Source organism: Nematolebias whitei, chromosome 8, assembly GCF_014905685.2.
Source record: "Nematolebias whitei isolate Nwh7 chromosome 8, NemWhi1, whole genome shotgun sequence".
NCBI lineage: Eukaryota > Metazoa > Chordata > Actinopteri > Cyprinodontiformes > Rivulidae > Nematolebias > Nematolebias whitei.
Window position 1 is genome coordinate 4298066 of NC_056505.1, and position 17802 is coordinate 4315867.

At 42.2% G+C, this 17802-nt stretch overlaps 1 protein-coding gene across 1 annotated transcript; it reads right to left on the reverse strand.

Moving 5' to 3' along the window:
• Positions 1-982: 982 nt before the first annotated feature.
• npffr2a (neuropeptide FF receptor 2a) lies at positions 983-15156 on the reverse strand. The gene is made up of 3 exons (XM_037680144.1): positions 14829-15156; positions 8160-8259; positions 983-1845 (listed from the first exon to the last, which is right to left on the reverse strand). The coding sequence occupies exons 1-3, from the start codon at positions 15154-15156 to the stop codon at positions 1002-1004; spliced, it is 1272 nt and encodes a 423-aa protein (XP_037536072.1). The 3' UTR covers positions 983-1001.
• Between the last annotated feature and the right edge of the window lie 2646 nt (positions 15157-17802).

Sequence of the window (17802 nt, forward strand, 5' to 3'; positions counted from 1 at the left end):
CTCACCATCTACTGTCCACAGAGGACAGATAGAAGGTCTCACCATCTTCTGTCCACAGAGGACCTGCAGAGGACAGATAGAAGGTCTCATCATCTTCTGTCCACAGAGGACCTGCAGAGGACAGATAGAGGATCTCACCATCTTCTGCCCACAGAGGACATGCACAGGACAGAGTGAAGGTCTCACCATCTACTGTCCACAGAGGACATGCAGAGGACAGAGTGAAGGTCTCACCATCTACTGTCCACAGAGGACCTTCAGAGGACAGATAGAAGGTCTCACCATCTTCTGCCCACAGAGGACGTGCAGAGGACAGAGTGAAGGTCTCACCACTTACTGTCCACAGAGGACGTGCAGAGGACAGGAAATGGAAGCTGGCCACTTCATCATCTACCCAACACTGGGTTCTTTATCTGGTCCAGGTTAAAAGGTTCTAAAGGTTTTTTTTATTGCTGTCTCAAAACTTGTCAGTTTGAGACTAAACGGTTCAGCTCTGGATGCCAGAGGAAATGTTCAGGTGAATATTTTAGGTTTTCATTTTTGATCAGTCTGAAGTGTAAAAACTGAATGAGACCAGATCAAGGATCCATTTGTTTAATTCTAAAGTGCCGATCAGACAGTTGATATTAGAAGTTGACCGATTGATTGATTGGTCAAGGACTGCCACTTTTTAAGTCTCATCTCTCTGATGTCATCACCAGTGGCCCGAGTATTAATCTGCATCATAAAAATGGGAATGAAACAAAGGTCAGACTGAAGGATTTATTGGACTTCCCGTCTTAGCTGTGTGAGCTGAAGTCTTCTTTGATGGCTACAGTCCGAGCAGCTGAACGTGCTTTGAGTTTTCAGATAGTTCACATTAAACATGATGATGAACAAATGTACGTATTTCACTTTAGGACTAGACTATGTTTGCTGTGGACGATACCACAGTGAGGTCTGTGAAGTCTGTTTTCTGTGAGGCACAGGAAACTTGAGCTTTAGCATCCCTAATTCTGACTTCAGATAGACACCGCAGTCACACCGCCACTGCTGCACGATCCCTTCTCCAGGTCCTCCATCACCAAGTCCCGCTCAGTAACGTGGTTGAACGGCCTGGAAGAGTTCTTGCCCAGGTTGTTGAGAGAGATGGGCTCCAAAGAGCTCTGGAGGTTGTTATCTGGGAGCACAGAGTTGCCCTGTGAGTAGCCTTTCCTTTGCTGCCCGTCCGCCGCACACAAGCTGAACTTGAACACGGCCTGAAAGCCTCTTCGGAAGTTCTCATTAAAGAAACCGTAGATGATGGGGTTGACACTGCTGTTGAAGAAGGCGAGCCAGTGGGCGAAGGGGTAGATGTAAATGTTGATAATTCTGTACTGTTTGTCCGTCAGGCTGGCGTAGTCGCTCAGCATCATCAGGGTCCACAGAGGCAGCCAGGACAGGATGAAAAGCAGCGCAACAATCAGAAGCATTTTGATCACTCTTTGTTTTTTCTTTGACACGTTGTGACGGTTGTCGGGGCCCGGCTTCCCCCCCGTCGGAACAGCAGTTTTAAAGAGCGTAATGCCGATCCGGGCGTACATGATCACGATGAGGGAAAGAGGAGCAAGGTAGATGTTCGCAAACAGGACAGTGGTGTAGATCTTCCTCATGCCCTGGTTCGGCCAGTTCTCCTTGCACCAGTAAAAAGGACCTGTTTGGTTGTCGTAGCCCAGTAAGATTCGAACGCTGGGCTCCCTGGTCACTTGAAGCATCACTCCCGAGGGACACATGATGGAAATGGCCAGAACCCAGATCACCACGATGATCAGCGAGGCTGTGGAGATGGTCAGCTTCTGCTTGAACGGGTACACGATGCATCGGAACCTGCAGATTTACAAGAACACAGTTCAGTTGAGATACAAAGGAAAAGTTTACAAGACAGTGGTGAGACCAGCGATGTTGTATGGTCTGGAGTCAGAGACATGGACAAAAAGACAGGAGACAGAACTGGAAGAGGCAGAAATGAAGATGTTGAGGTTCTCCTTAGGAGTGACAAGGATGGAGAAGATCAGGAACGAGATCATCAGAGGTACAGCACAGGTTGAACAACTGGGAGTTAAAGTTAGAGAGGACACACTGAGATGGTTTGGACATGTCCAGAGGAGGGACAATGGTTTGGACATGTCCAGAGGAGAGACAGTGGGTATATTGGTAGAAGGATGCTAGAATGAACAAAGTCCATGCTCAATAATCCAGGTATACAATCCAACATTTTTCAGTCAGGTCATCTGGACAGTTTCTTTTTTTGTGATGAAACGTTTCGCCTTCCATCCAGAAGGCTTCATCAGTCAAGGAAACACACAACCAACAGGACAGTGTTTCCTTGTGTTTCCTCCAGTTGTGTTTCCTTGACTGATGAAGACTTCCGGATCGAAGGCGAAACGTTTCAGCACAAAAAAAAGAAACTGTCCAGATGACCTGACTGAAAAATGTTGGATATTAGAAATGCAGCTGTCAAGAAAAAGACAAAGAGGAGATATATGGATGCAGTTAGACAAGACATGGAGGTAGTTGGAGTGAAGACAGAGGACAGAGTGAGATGGAGGAAGATGACTCGCTGTGGAGACCCCTGAAGAGGGAAAAGCCAAAAGAAGAAGAAGAAGTACAGTTAAAATACACACGGAAATTAATTAAATAAAACTAAAAACAACCGTAGTCCCTGATTTTGTTCAGAACTTTCATGGACAGAACTTCTCGGTGCAGCCAGGAGGCCTCAGTACTCCATCTCTGTTCTTTGCAGATGATGTGGTCCTGTTGGCGTCATCGTGCCGTGATCTTCAGCTCTCACTGGAGCGGTTCACAGCCGAGTGTGAAGCAGCTGAGATGAGAATCAGCTCCTTAGGGTCTGAGGCCTTCGTCCTCAGTCAGAAAAGGGTGGATTGTTCTCTTCAGGTCGAGGGTGAGGTTCTGCCTCAAGTGGAGGAGTTCATATATGTCAAGGTTTTGTTCACAAGTGAAGGAAGAATGGAGCATGAGATTGATACATGAATTGGTGCAGCATCTGCAGTATTTCGGACTCTGTGCCGGTCCGTTGTGGTGAAGAGGGAGCTGAGCTGTAAGGCAAAGCTCTCTGTTTACTGGTCAGTCTATGTTTCTACCCTCACCTCTGGTCATGAACTCTGGGTAGTGACTGAAAGAATGAGATCGTGGATACAGGAGGTTAAAATTAGTTTCCTCTGCAGGGTAGCTGGACTCCCTTAGAGACAGGGTGAGAAGTTCAGTTATCAGGAGAGACAGAGTAGAACCGCTGCTCCTCCACATTGAGAGGAGCCAGTTGAGGTGGTTTGATGTTAAGGATGCTTCCTGGGCACTTCCCTAGGGAAGTGCTTCAGGCATGTCCAACTGGGAGGAGACCCTGGGGAAGACCCAGGACACACTGGAGATACTATGTCTCTCTGTTAGTCTGGAAACATCTTGGAGTCCTCGCAGAAGACCTGGAAGAGGTGGCTGTGAAGAGAGATGTCTGGACCTCCTTGCTCAAGATGCTGCTCCGAGACCCAAACCGGAAGAAGCGGAAAATTATGGATGGATGGATGGATGGATGGATGGATGGATGGATGGATGGATGGATGGATCTAAAAACAAAAGCAGGTTTGTGGCTTGTGGATTAGTTTAAAATGTTACAGTTGAAATCCTAAAGCAAAAAGGGTTCGGATGATGGACAGGAACGACACGAGTGACATTTTACAGAATAAAAGTGTTTTCTAACAATCTTCATCTTTAACAGCTCTTCATCCTTTCAGAACCTCGTCTCACGATTTTAAATGGGGGGGACTTGAAATCTTGTGTCAAAGCATTTTAGACTTGGTGACGTTTTCAAGGGTGCAGACATTCTGCGGGGGTTTGAACTAATGACATGGTGACATGGTGACGTCTCACCCTGTCATCATCCGTTAAACCCCCAACCTGAATGTTCTGATGGTGACAAACCAGCTCCTGCTGTGAAGCATTAAAGCTTTCGCACTAGTCATTAACTAGGCTCCATATTTCTCTGCTGATGGCCTTCGTGTTAAATTCAACTCGTTTAAAGAATGATTCCCAGGCATGAGTAAAATAAATCTCTGGGTCTGGCTGATGAAGAACACTCAAAGTGTCCATGAAACTGACTCAATGGCGGCTTTGAGTCAGGGATATTTATCATTTTTAATAGAGTGCTTTAGTTTAAGTGGAAGATCATTTTCAAGGTTTTAATTAGCAGCTTTATTAAAATAGTTATATTTATTAAGGTAATGGTGAACGGCAGAGTCGTGCTGGAGGGGGAGATGGAGAATATTAATGTGTGAGCAGAAAATCACGTGTTCCTTCACTTTTCTACGAACCATGAAGTGCACCAACCCTGAAGGCAGACAGATGGAAGGTTTTCTGCTCCCTGGTGTTTTGAACGCTGCTGCTGTTTATTGAAACAAGCACAGAAAGTCAGAAACGAAGCTGATTGGAAATAGCTGAAATGATCCCCAACGCACAGGAGAATTATGTTTTTGTGTCTGTACGTCTTGGTGATTTTATTTTTGTGCTTTGGGTATCTGCTCAGCTTTTTGTGACTCTTCTTCCATCTTTCATTGACTTGCAGTAAGCCTCCTGTGTGTGCCCCCCTCACCTGTCCCTGATCAACATTCATCTGGGTGGTCCCACGTTCAACCTGATTTGTGTTTGCACGGCTCTTTGTCTCCTCGTCATCCTGAATGCTTTTCAGATGTCTCAGTCCTTCTCGTGTCCCCTCGTGCCTCTGTCAAGGGAACGTGTATTTTTTGACCTTACAATCATCCATAATTTAATTGATTAATGTATTTATGCAGCACTTTTTTAAACTGTTAATATGAGTAATATTAAATGTTCCATGATCCTTACTCTGTGATATTCAGTCTTCATGTGAGTGGTCAGTAAAGGGAGAGCAAGAGATCATTTTTGTTATCCTCAAGGTTTGATTGATATGATATTGATACAGAGATGTGTTTTCAGAGAGTCCTTGGGAGCTGTCTCACTCCCAGATACCTCATCGCTTCCGTCTGCAGCTGGGTTCTAAAAACAGCTCATCAGGGCGAGGAGGGGCTGGGAGGATGGATGCTTCTACAAAACTAACTTTTTCAGTTCAGGAAGGCAGAAGGTCAAAGGAAAAGTTTACAAGACAGTGGTGAGACCAGCTATGTTGTATGGTCTGGAGACAGAGACATGGACAAAAAGACAGGAGACAGAACTGGAAGTGGCAGAAATGAAGATGTTGAGGTTCTCCTTAGGAGAGACAAGGATGGAGAAGATTAGGGATGAGATCATCAGAGGGACAGCACAGGTTGAACAACTGGGAGATAAAGTTAGAGAGGACAGACTGAGATGGTTTGGACATGTCCAGAGGAGGGACAGTGGTTTGGACATGTCCAGAAGAGGGACAATTGGTATTTTGGTAGAAGGATGTTAGAAATGCAGCTGCCAGGAAAAAGACAAAGAGGAGATATCTGGATGCAGTTAGAGAGGACATGGAGGTAGTTGGAGTGAGGACAGAGTGATGGAGGAGGACGACTCGCTGTGGAGACCCTGAAGAGGGAAAAGCTGAAAGAAGAAGAACGGCTCAGAACCTCAGACAGGTTCAGGCATCGATAAGTTGAACTTGTAAATGCATTGATCTTCTGTGCTTGCTGACTGTTCTCCAAAGCTTTGTCGTAACTCTGATGAAGTCGACACCTGGTTGTTTTGGGAATCGCTTTATTCCACGACACTCCTGAGTTGTCGGTAATTGTTGCTGCCACGTCAGCTTTTTGTTTTGTTTATTTAATAAATCATTTTTACTTTACTCGAGATCCTTGTATCTGCCTGCATGTGGGTCCGATCCTACACGGGCCGTGATGGTTTCGTGTTAGAAGTCGTGGGGACATTAGTTTGTTTTGAGTTTATGTACGATGCTAAAGTTTCTAATTAAATGAGTTAATGTTTTATTTGACATTTTTTCTTGCTGTCCTGTTGGTTTTCATAGTAGTATTGTTTTAGTAATAAATTTATAATTTTAACCATAAAATGTGATAATTTCTTTGGAAGTTAATGAAATTTATTACAAAATGCCTTTAAATGTTTAACCATAGGAAACGCAGCAGGTTAGACTCCAGATTCGTACTCACATGAAGTAAATCTTTTAATCTATCTCCTAAAAGTACAACTTTCTTCCCAATGTCAAACTATTAAGCAAAGATCATTGAACCTTCATGATGAACTAATATTCAGTTTGGCTTTACGCTTTGCCTAAACTTGTGGGATCCTGCGTTTTGTTCTCCTGCACTCCGGTGTTTCTCTTTCTTGTCCAGCTCTCGTCACACCTGTCTGTTTCCAGTCACCCCAGGTGTTTGTCATCGTGTCTCGTTAAGTGTCAGTGTCTCGTCACTCTTCCTTTGTCTGTGCATTGTCCACCTAAAGCTACATGTTTCTGCTCCTCGTCTTTTCCTCCTTAAAGAAAGTTTGGCTGCCCCGTCAGCATTTTGTTTCATTTATTTAAAAATAAACTTAAATTCTTTATTTTATCAGGGAGTCTACTGTTTTCAGCCAATAGTGGGTTTTACGTTTAAAGCAAGTCATGATAAAACTAGACAGAACTGTATACTATAAATATAAATATTTCTAACAAATATTCATTTGTCATTGTCATAAATAAAAAGGACTAAATTAAAGTTTCAGCTTTGTATAAAGTAAATAATTTTTTCACTTTTAAAATTAGGAAAAAGAAAGTGATGAAAATTTTTCAGAATTATTATAAATTCTATACTTCATATTTAAAAATAATTTCATTCAACCTTTATTTCCCATTGAGCCTCAGAGACTCATTTAACTCTTAACTCTTTAATGTTTCTGTCTGCACCTGAACTTTAATTGTTGATATTTTTATATTCTCTGTTATTTTTTAAATCTTGTGTGATTCCTTGTGTATGTTCCTTTGTACTGAAACTCTGGCACAACAATTACCTGTGGGATCAATACAGTTCTCTTATCTTATTTACAAGAAAGACCAGCGTTTTAACAAAGAGTGATGACAACAAGAGCCCTATTCGCACGGGATTAGTTTTACCTAGGGACCACGTGCTATTTGTAATAATTACGGAGATTGTCTGTGTTGTTAATCCCGTGCGAATCGGCCATGTCAGTAATTTGTAAAGTAAAAATTCCCCCACAAATTTCCTACTATATTTTGCTGAACTCCGAGTTCCTGTGAGAATATTAATCCAATGCGAATAGGCATCTCTGTGATTTGGACAGAAATGGGCGGGATCCGATTCGTAATGAGGCATTTTTTGTTTTTGTTTTCTAATCAAAATTATTTGGAAAAATACAGAACATTTTAAATGAACGTGCTGCTTGCTTCGGCTTTTGTAGATGCTGCTTCTTCCTTCACCGCAGATGACAGCAGGTGTGGCGACGTGCGCAGCTGATCAGCTGATCCATCCGTCCATTATATTTACCCGCTTCTTCCATTTCGGGTAGCGGAGGTTGCTGGTGCCCATGTCCAGCCATCACTGTGTGAGAGCCAAGAGACACCCTGGACAGGTCGCAAGTCCTTTTCAACCGGCGGGTTAGCGGACACGTGTGGCCGGTGACCAGTTGTCCATCTGAGCTTAATGAGACTTGTTTTGTTTTTTTACTCTTTCAACTGGCCGGTCAGACCTGCCTCCTCCTCAACAAGTAGATTAACAATTTTATGTTGTGCATTCTTATTTAGTTTTATTTGTGCTGTATGATTCGTAAAACAGCATCAAAGTCCGAGACCGGCCCGGCCCGCACATTATTATGGACCGGCCCAGTCCGAATCCGGGTTGGGCTCCAGGTTGACAGCTCTAAAATATGCAGCACGTTAACATCATATCCGGAAGCTGTCCGTAAATTTCAGCTAAATCTCATGCTTTGGTTATCCCGTGCAAATACGTCACATAAAAGCAGATGTTGGGGAGTAATTTAATTATTATATGTGGTCCCTAGGTAAAACTAATCCCATGCAAATAGGGCTAAAGACAACAACAGACACTCATAAAGGAAGCATACAAATTGAGAAGAACAAGTGAAAGAATATGTATTAAAAAATGAAACAAAAAACAGCTAGTCTGTAAGGCGATGTAGAAAATTTAAAAAATGCAGTATCAAAAAGAACATTTTCTGAAACCAATTACCTGTCGACAGCAATGGCAACCAGAGTGAAGACGGATGCAGAAACAGAAATCCCCTGAACCATGCCGCTCAGTTTGCACACCAGGCTTCCAAAGGGCCATCCTGTTGACAAAGAGTTTTATTTTACTACATTTTTAACTGATGAGATGAAAGTCCAGACAAAAGATATGAGGTCTCTGGACCCACCTAACCATCTGAGGAAACTTACTTTTTACCTGCTTCTTAAGTTTCAATTCCAAATTAAAGACCATATCTGTTGACTACCTGGAAGGGGAGTTAGCAGAAAATATTACCCACAAACTAATATCTATTGTAAGTTTTTACACTGTAACTAAAACCCACACTAGTGCGGAGGATGCCATACGTCAGTATTTATAGTGATGAAGTTGTTAGCCCTGCGGATGAAGGAGCAGGTCTCTATTTATATCAACATCATAAAAAAATAAGAGTGAGCCACTGCCCAATAATAAAAATTAAAAAAACTGTTCAAACACCAGGAGAAATCTTTAAACCATTGAAACACAAGAGAAACAGCAGGGAAATGGAAGAACCAGTAGAACAAGCAGAATGCCGATGTTCCCCGTTCTTCAGAGTTTGAGCAGCGAATATTTGTAGTTTTTGAGATGAGTAATTTTCTGAACTGGAATTGAACAGGGGGTGCAAGTAAACCTTAATGTTTTTGGTGAATGATATTCAAGTGGGTAGGAGCTGCACTGTGGAGAACTGAGGGAGTGTTTTTTTTTTTTTTGCTTGTCCGAGGCAGCGCAGTGTAACGGATCCTGGTGAATGGAGCAAATTTATCCACCACCAGGTGCAAAGGAGGAGCCAGGGGGTGGCCAACGATTTGTGGCACACTTCCTTAGATAGATAACTTTATTAATTGGCTTTTCTATGTATGTGAATGTTCCTGTAAAGTGCCCTGAGACAACTTTGCTGTGATTTGGTGCTATATAAATAAACTGAATTGAACTGAATTGATGATCTTTGCCACCATTAATTAATCTTTGGCCACCCCAAAGGGCACCCCAATCATTTTAGGAAACTATACTTTTAGGCAATATTAAAGAAATATAAAGCATTGTTTCCCCAAATGAAAAGGGTGACTGTTTTTCTCTCTCTCACTCACTCACTCACTCACTCACTCACTCACTCACTCACTCACTCACTCACTCACTCACTCACTCACTCACTCACTCACTCACTCACTCACTCACACATATATGTGGTGGCCATCTTGAATTTTGGCGTGGCAACCTAATTTTCAATGGTGACCTTTCTAGCACCTAGATGCAGCCGGAGACAGAACAGCACTGGGAAAAAAATATCTGACAGCTACCCTAGTGAGACACTTGTGAAACACTAAAGAAACCACTGAAACAATAAAGAAGCTCCAGTGCAACACCATTGAACCTTTAGTCAAACACCAATGAAGCACCAGTAAAACAGCAAAGAGGAACACCAGGGAAGAAGCACCACAGCAGTGAATCAAGAGAGGGTGTATAGTAAATCCTCTGGCAATTGAAATACCAGAAAAACACCAGTGAGACAGTAGAGGTACTTTAATCCTCTGAAAAGTGGAAAAACAGAAAAACATGAGAGAAACAGCAAAATGTCAGTGAAACACCAAAAAGCACCAGTGAAACAGTTGGAACACAGAAATCCTATTCATGTGTTTTATCCCCATAAGGAAACTGGTTGAATGAACTTGACTGTGAGCAAACTGTAGTGTGTCAAGGTCAGCTTTGTTGTACCTTCACTACTAATTATAATTAAATAACGGGTTCTCTCTTTTTCGGGCTAAATTACAGCCATGTGACCGAGGTAACTGTGCATAGGTTGTTTAATCAGTGACATGAGACGTTAATTTTCTTTGGCCCATCAGAATAAATGTGGTCATTTATTGAACAGAATCAAAATTTAACATCAAAACATTGTACACTTGATTAGCTGATCTGGTTCTGATTAATAAAACTTGGCACGTTTTACTTAATAAAAACAACAGACATTTCTGAAGGCATCTAGATTAATTAATTAATTACTGGCAAAATAGAAGAGTTTAAAGATGGGAAATGGAGGAGTTTAAATGGAGAGAAAAGATGGATAAACAGGAATGTGTGTTGACTAGGAACGGCACCCTTCATCCGACCCCAGCTCAGCCTCGGTACACTTGGCGCGTGGCGACTCATTATCTTAGACGGGATACCTCCGCTCAGGAACAGGAGTCCATTTCAACGCGACCTTTCAGCGTCTCCGGTAAGGATGGCTGAGAATCGTCCGAAGTAGTGACGGTACTCCGTTCAACAAACACGCTCATCTCCCGGGGGAATACACAGCAAGCTGTGAGTTCAGTCGGAGATTCCACTCAGATGTGGAGGACTCCATGAAAGACCCAGGAAGACTCCAGTCCAGGACTCCAGAAGACTGAAGACCGACTGACGAGACCCATTTGACCCGATTGACCTGAGAAGTTCCAGGAAGTGTGGACTCTTAAAGAGTTCTCACTTCCGGTCACCTCAGGACTTCCTGATTGGTTGAAGCAACCAAAAGGGGGTGGTTCTAGTGATGTCAGAGGGTCATTACAAGTCAAGGAAACAGCAGGAATGTTTTAGAAGCGTCCCGTACAGACAGAAGACATGTTATGGCGAAGTGGGAGGAAGAGAGGCCAGTAGCTTCTTGTTTACCATCTGCTAGGTTTAAAAACACGACACTTCGTTCTCATAACTTCTCTCTGACTTTCGACCAACATCACTACTTCTCATTTAGACAGATCAGAAATGCATAATTACTTTGTAAAATAGACATTTAACTTGATTTCTAATTTAAATGAGGATTAAAAAATCATTAATACTGTTTCACAGTTGATTTAAAATGAGTGGTTCACTTCAATGTTTAGAAATGGTATGAACTAAACACACTTTTGATTTATCAAGATATTGTAAAATAGTGATGATAATATAAAAGAAGAGTGTTCTTTCAATTGATTACTTCAGGATACAATTAGAAAGTCTCTGGATGAGCTATTTTGTATTTCTGGATTCAAATCAATGAAATAACAGTTCCTGTCCCATGAAGGTCCTCAGAGGCAGGTTTTGGTCGGAGGCCGAGTTCACTACAAAACCATTTGATTGAAAATGACGGGGGTGAATCAATTGACTCCGAAAGGATAGATTATCTTTCCACCCATTACATATTTCAAATGAATGATCAACTTCTCCAAACAGGAGTCAGGGTAAAGAGGACCCTCAACGGAAACTAATTGGATTCATGATGACAACTAGAATTCTGCTGTTTAGCTTGGTGAAATCAGGATTGTCTACAAATTTGTGTGGGTGTGTCGAAGCTTGGCAGCACTCAGACTGAATTATGTGGAGCTGCGACAGAGAGCTGGTGCAGCTGTTATCAGGACTGTGGACTCTCTAGCAGCACACATGAAGGTGGGAATAATCTTGGAGAAGCTTTGAGCTCAACTTTAAGGAATGAATTTGGCTGTTCGGAGTTTCCATCAGAGAAATGTACCAGCGAGACTTTTAAAAGGCAGAAACAACAATTCACGAGTTCTGCCTGGCACAAACTGTGGCCTTGACACTGGACTTATCTCAATCCCTCCTGGCATGTTTTGAAAAGAACAAAGATGCTTTGTCTGTCTCCTCACCCTCCCTTCCCCAAGGCCGTGGACATGTAATGAAACCTCAACCAAACTGATGATGAATGTCACCTCTTATCTGGACAATGGCTGAGGGGGGGCTCTGGACTATGCTACGACTTTCCCTTAAAAATTCAATGTCTTCACCGCCTATATGTACACGTATAACGTCTATTTATGTTGCTTTGCTGTGGTAGTTTTTTTTTTGATGCCTCAAATCGTGTCCTGTCTAGGACACGGCGTGAGAGACCTTTTTTTTTTCTATACCGTCTCTCCTCATGGTTTCTTCCCTTTTTCTGATCTAAGAAAATATTGTTCTGAATAAGAATAAGGCCGCGCTTCCATAGTAGCAGCTTTGTGCACTCCGCCCATCTTTCGGACAACTGTATGTACATGTTCTCATTGTATCTCAGTGCAATGATAATAAAGTTTATTCTGATTCTGATATTTCCTTGTGGCACACCAGCTTGCTCTGACACGCCCCATAGATTTACATATAAAGCACCTGCGCAGACGTGTAACCAGTGACTGATGCAACCAGTTTAAAGTGGTTAAGCAGCCAATTGTTCATTTTTGTTTCAGGAAGCTCTCTCCACCCAACATGTTGATCATTTATAGGGAGTAACTCTCAGACACAACCTAAGCAGAACGAGCAGTCCACAAGCCTGATGCAGAAAGCCATTCACACATGTAGTGCACGGTGACCAACATAACTCAACCTTAAAGGACTCAACGGCAGCCTGAAAGACAGAAGGGTTGCTCAGACTTCAAAATGCAACACTAAAAGAATATAAAACTTAAAGGGAGGCGTTACAGAGGTTGAGGTTGAGGTGGAGTGGGACAGCTACGCAGCTGCAGTGGTGAGAGTCAGTGCATCATACCATAACAGAACTCCAACAGTGGAATGTGCCTGATGAGGCAGAAGCACCGAAAGACTTGTGTATGCCGACCCCATACACAATCTGTGGCAGCAGCCTGGTGCTGTCATGAAGGTCTGTCCAAATGATCAGAGCTGGATCAGATGAACATTGATCAGTCAACTGGATAACCAGGGCACTGACATTTGGAGGTTCAGGCACAATCCAAGTCCAAGTCCGTAGTTTTCTTAAGAGATGAACCGTCTTTCTGAATTTGTCTCTGAAGCTGTGAAGTTAATTTAGAGTATTTGTTGTTGACAACAGCCCAGCTTTATGGAATTAAGTGAAAAATTAAACATATATGATTATAGCATACACGGTACAAGCAGCTGGTTTGTTTGTTTGTTTACTGGTGAACTGAGCTTCATGGTGTAACAGGCAGTGACTTGGTGTGCCAAGGCAAAATGTTGAAAGGGATTTTTTTTTTTTTTTTGCGTATTTGACAAGCTGTGATCTCCTGCAAAGCTAATGAGCTGTTTTTCTGTTTCCTCCTGGTTGCTGTAAACCGTCCAGCATGTTTCAGGATTATATCGTGGCTGAAGGGATTTAACCATCCAAAGCTCTTAGGTAACATGGATTTACGTCCAACTATGTCAATGTTTGACATGTTGTTGGGTTGACTGTTTTGTTTTTTAATGATGCGAGTTTAATAACTAATTTCTGCCCTTTTTTTTTTTTAACAAAGACCAAGTTTAAAAGGTTTAGGACATAAAGCAGTTTGTGGGAATATAAATTTAGTATTTGCGCTCAAGTTTGAAATAATCAGTTATTCCATAGTTTCTCAAAAGTTCTTTAATATGTTTGAGTGGTTTTTGATTAAATAAAATTAATTTTCTACAGCTTCAACAGCGAGTTAGATCAAAATAAAACATTTATTGTTGTTGACCCTTTTGAGAAGGTGGACCCTCTGAGTTCTGATGGTACCTGATGATGTCTCGTAGAGCTCAGTATGAAACGTCTGAACCCTCATCATGGCTGGTCGAGACGCCATGGGTTCAGGGTTCAGGACCAGTTACAACACGTGCGTGAGCTAAAATATTAATAAACCCACGTGCTTTAATAAAACCGAAGGTCTCTATTGAAGGGTAACCGTGCAGGTCCTGCCCGAGTCTCTTTCTTCTCTAAAGCCCGGTAATAATTTGGGACTTCCTTCTGTAATTATCAGAGCTGACTTTTTTTTTTTTTTTTGGTGGGGTAGACAAGAATCTTAACAGAAGGAATATCAAATAAATAATGACTACAGGTAGTTGCTTCAAAGTTTACAGATTTGATAGAACAGAGAATCGGGCCCAGGTGCAGACAGACACAAAGAACTCGAGGGTAAAAATAAGAAACTTATTTATTTAAATAATCAAAAACAAAAAGTTGACATGACAGCGGACTTACAAACACAGAGAACTCGGGGGGACACGGGGGTAAACAGCATGACTGGCAGATGAAGCACAATCCACGGACGAGGGACAAACAAAATGTCAAGTTATTTAAAGAGACTAACGAGACACAATGAGGAACACCTGGGGGGGATTAGAGCTGGGAACAGGTGATGGTGGAAGAGTGAGGAAAAATACTGAAGAGGCTGACGGAGGGAGGGATGAGAAATGACACCGGAACAGAAACAAATACAGAAAATCTACACACGGATTACGGCACAGAACGTCTGTTGTCATTATGATCCACATTTAGTTTGTCAGTTTGTTGACAGCGTGTGACTAAAGAAAAAATACTAAACGTGGTTTCACCAAGGGACGGGGGGCTTTCTGGACGGATGGCTCTGTTCATTTTCATTCAGTGAGAACATCCATCCATCCATCCATCCATCCATCCATTATCTTTAACTGTTTCTTCCTTTCTGGGTCGCAGGAATCACTGGTGTCCATATCCAGCAGTCACAGTGTGAGAGGTGGGGGACACCCTGGACAAGTCTCCAGTCCATCACAGGGACACAGAGACAAACAAGACATTCACCCTCTCCCTCCCACCTAGGGACAAAAGATAGCTCATTAAATTCCAGCCCAAACTTTGTGGTGAAAAAAACAATTTGGCATCATGGTTAGACCTCCAGTTTTCACACAGGTAACAAAGTAACCCCCTCCAAACATCTTCCTGCTCACCTGTAATGATGTTGTCCAGAAGGGTGGTGGGCATGCAGAAAACCCCCACCAGCAGGTCGCTCACAGCAAGGTTTAAGATGAACAAGTTGGTCACCGTCCGCATGTTTTTACTCCTCAGGACGATGAAACAAACCACTGCATTGCCCACCATGCACACCAGGAAGATGAGCAGGTAGGACACGATGAAGATGGCGGCGGTGACCGGCTGATGCAGGTAAAATCCAACATACGTGATGTTGTTCCTGGGGACCGCGTACTCCACGGACGAGTTGTTAAACATCCAGTTGTCATACAGCAGAGTCGAGGTGTTCTCCAGTTCCTCGTTCATTTTAAACCTGTGAAAAACGAAATGAGGAAAATCACATCAGATGGGTTTATTTTAAACTGGTCAGAGTGGGGGCGGAGTCAGGTAAGCCTTTTATGTTTAACAAAAAAAATAAAAAGCCAATAAACAACAGTGGCCAAAAAATAGTTTATCCTTATAAATAATGTAAATTACTCATTTACTGAGCTTGCTGTGTATTTTCTTTTTCAATTTCAAGTGAAATTTAAAATTATTTTAGTGATCCATCCTCAGTTTTTAACTTATTTACCATTATAACGTTCAATGACCTGCATTCATCAAGCGAATCCAAATGTGCGGCCAGTGATCCAATTCCAAACAGACATGTCTAATAGAGTTTTATTTGCGGCGTCTGATTTTCTGCCCTGTGGACACATCCGGCTGGTTGTAGCACATTAATGTGACCTTTAGCTAGACCTGACATGAGCTCAAACCCAGGAACAGCTGCAGTGAAACCTGTTGAGACCAACAGTGTAGATATTCTGTTTTTACATCCATTCAGGCAGACAGAGCGGACCACAACAGAAAACTGAGAAGAGCAGAGGAAAGTCAAAGAACATGAAAACCTCTGTCAACGTGATAAGACCTTATGTTAACACTTGTGTGGCTTCTGTGTGTGTGTGTGTGGGGGGGGGGGGGGGGGTCAGTGGTTGAAACAGTGGTCTCGTATCTGAGTGTTTGATCCCCACTTATGTATATTTTTTTTATTTGGTGTTGCTATATTGTATCATCATATTTCACTTTTAGAATGACCGTTGAACATTTTGTCTTCATTTAATTGTTAATCTGGATTATTATTTCTGAATTATTCCTTCGAATCAAATTAGAAATCTATTTCAGAAAGCTGTGCGGCTGTCAGCTGGGGATGGGAGGCACAAGACACGGCCTCGACTCGTGGGAGGAAAAAGAAAGGAAGAAACTTTGTAGATTTACCCCCCCCCCCCCACACACACACACACACACACACACAAATAACAACAGTACATTAAATATTAAGCAACATTTAACTTTTTTCACAGAAAATTTAATGAAATTTGTAAACATTTTCAGGAAATTGGTGTCCACCCCGTTAATAGTTTTGCTCAGGACCCACCACTGCAAAAAACCAAATAAATAGCTAAAAAAGAATAAACTATAACAAAAGCAACAGCATTATAGTACCCTCAGGAGGACATCCTGGGCTTTGAGCCTCGGGTTTTAAGTCCAATGTATCAGGCCTTTGGTTTTAGGTCCCAGGTCTAAGGTCTTAAATCCAAGGTCTCGTGTTTCAGGTCCAAGTTCTCAGATTTCCAGGATTACAAGCCACCTCAGAGCACTGACGATACTTCACACGCTCCATCGTGTGACTAGAACGTCTCTCATGAGGTCCAGCTGGACAAAGATCCTCAGCAGGGAGGGGAGGGAGGGATTTGTATGTGAGTTCACCTCATTGCTGTTTAAAAGACTTGAAGTCTGAACTTTTCAGACGTAGCCCAATCACTTTAAAATAACTCCTTGTGTTTTTGAAAGATTTTTACAAATTGTTTTATCATGAAATTTTTAAAAGCAGTTTCTCCTGTCGATTCAACAGATTTGGAGTAAAGAATAATCGGCCATCTTTGTTCAGGGGAATGCCACAACCACACAATAATTGGCCTGTTACTTTTGTTTCCTACATCTGGCTCAATTTGTCCCTACTCGGACATCATAAAACTTTTGTGTTGATGAAATTAAAGAATTCAGATGAAATAATTAAATAAAAAAACCACTACAGTTGTTTTTGGATCGTCTTTAGCTGAGCTCGTGATTCTTGACGATACCGTTCCCTCCTGGTGTGGCATGAATATTTTTGCTTCTCGTCTTGGCCGCGGTGGCTCGGTGGTCAGTGTGGTCCTGTAATTCTGAGGCTGCAGGTTCGAGCTCAGGTAATGTCAGGAAGTGTGTCCGACGTGCAATAATTGTCAAACCTTTCATTGGACTTCCACCTGATGAATCATTCGCGCTCCGTTTGCTGTTTTGATGCTGGACAGGTGCGTCTGTCAAAGCACTTTGTGTTGGAGATGACACCAAACAGGCCTGACAGGAATACTTCACCAGCCCAGACTGTAAGTATGGTCAGTGGTGCAGGTGGAGTTTCTCATATCTCCAGTCTGACGGCCTCATGGTTTCCATTTCTACCTGCAGTTTGTAGAAATCACCACCGGAGGAGGAAATCAGAACCATCCTCTGAGCTCCCGACACGTTTCTCTGTTGTGAGATTTTCCACGGAGACACGCGACGTACGGAATAATTAAAATGCATGTGTTTGCAGTCAGAGATGAACCATTCAGTGGAAAACGTAAAACACCATTTTCAACTCTTCAGCAGCATTTTGTATGAAAATGGAAAACCGTACGCAATGTTTAATCTTTTTTTTAATAAATAAAATGACTTTTCTTAATAGTAGCATTAAAAGATTTCAGTTTTAGTTCCATCATGTTGATGTTCTTTACTTTAAAGATCTGGGATTTTTCTTCTCTGTCCTCAAAATAAAATTTTTTTTATTCTATTTTTTGATCATACCGTCTGACGAAGGAAATTAAAAATATTTTAATCAGTTTCTCAAAAACAATTTCTACACAAGAGATGAAGAAAGAACAAGATGCACTGCGT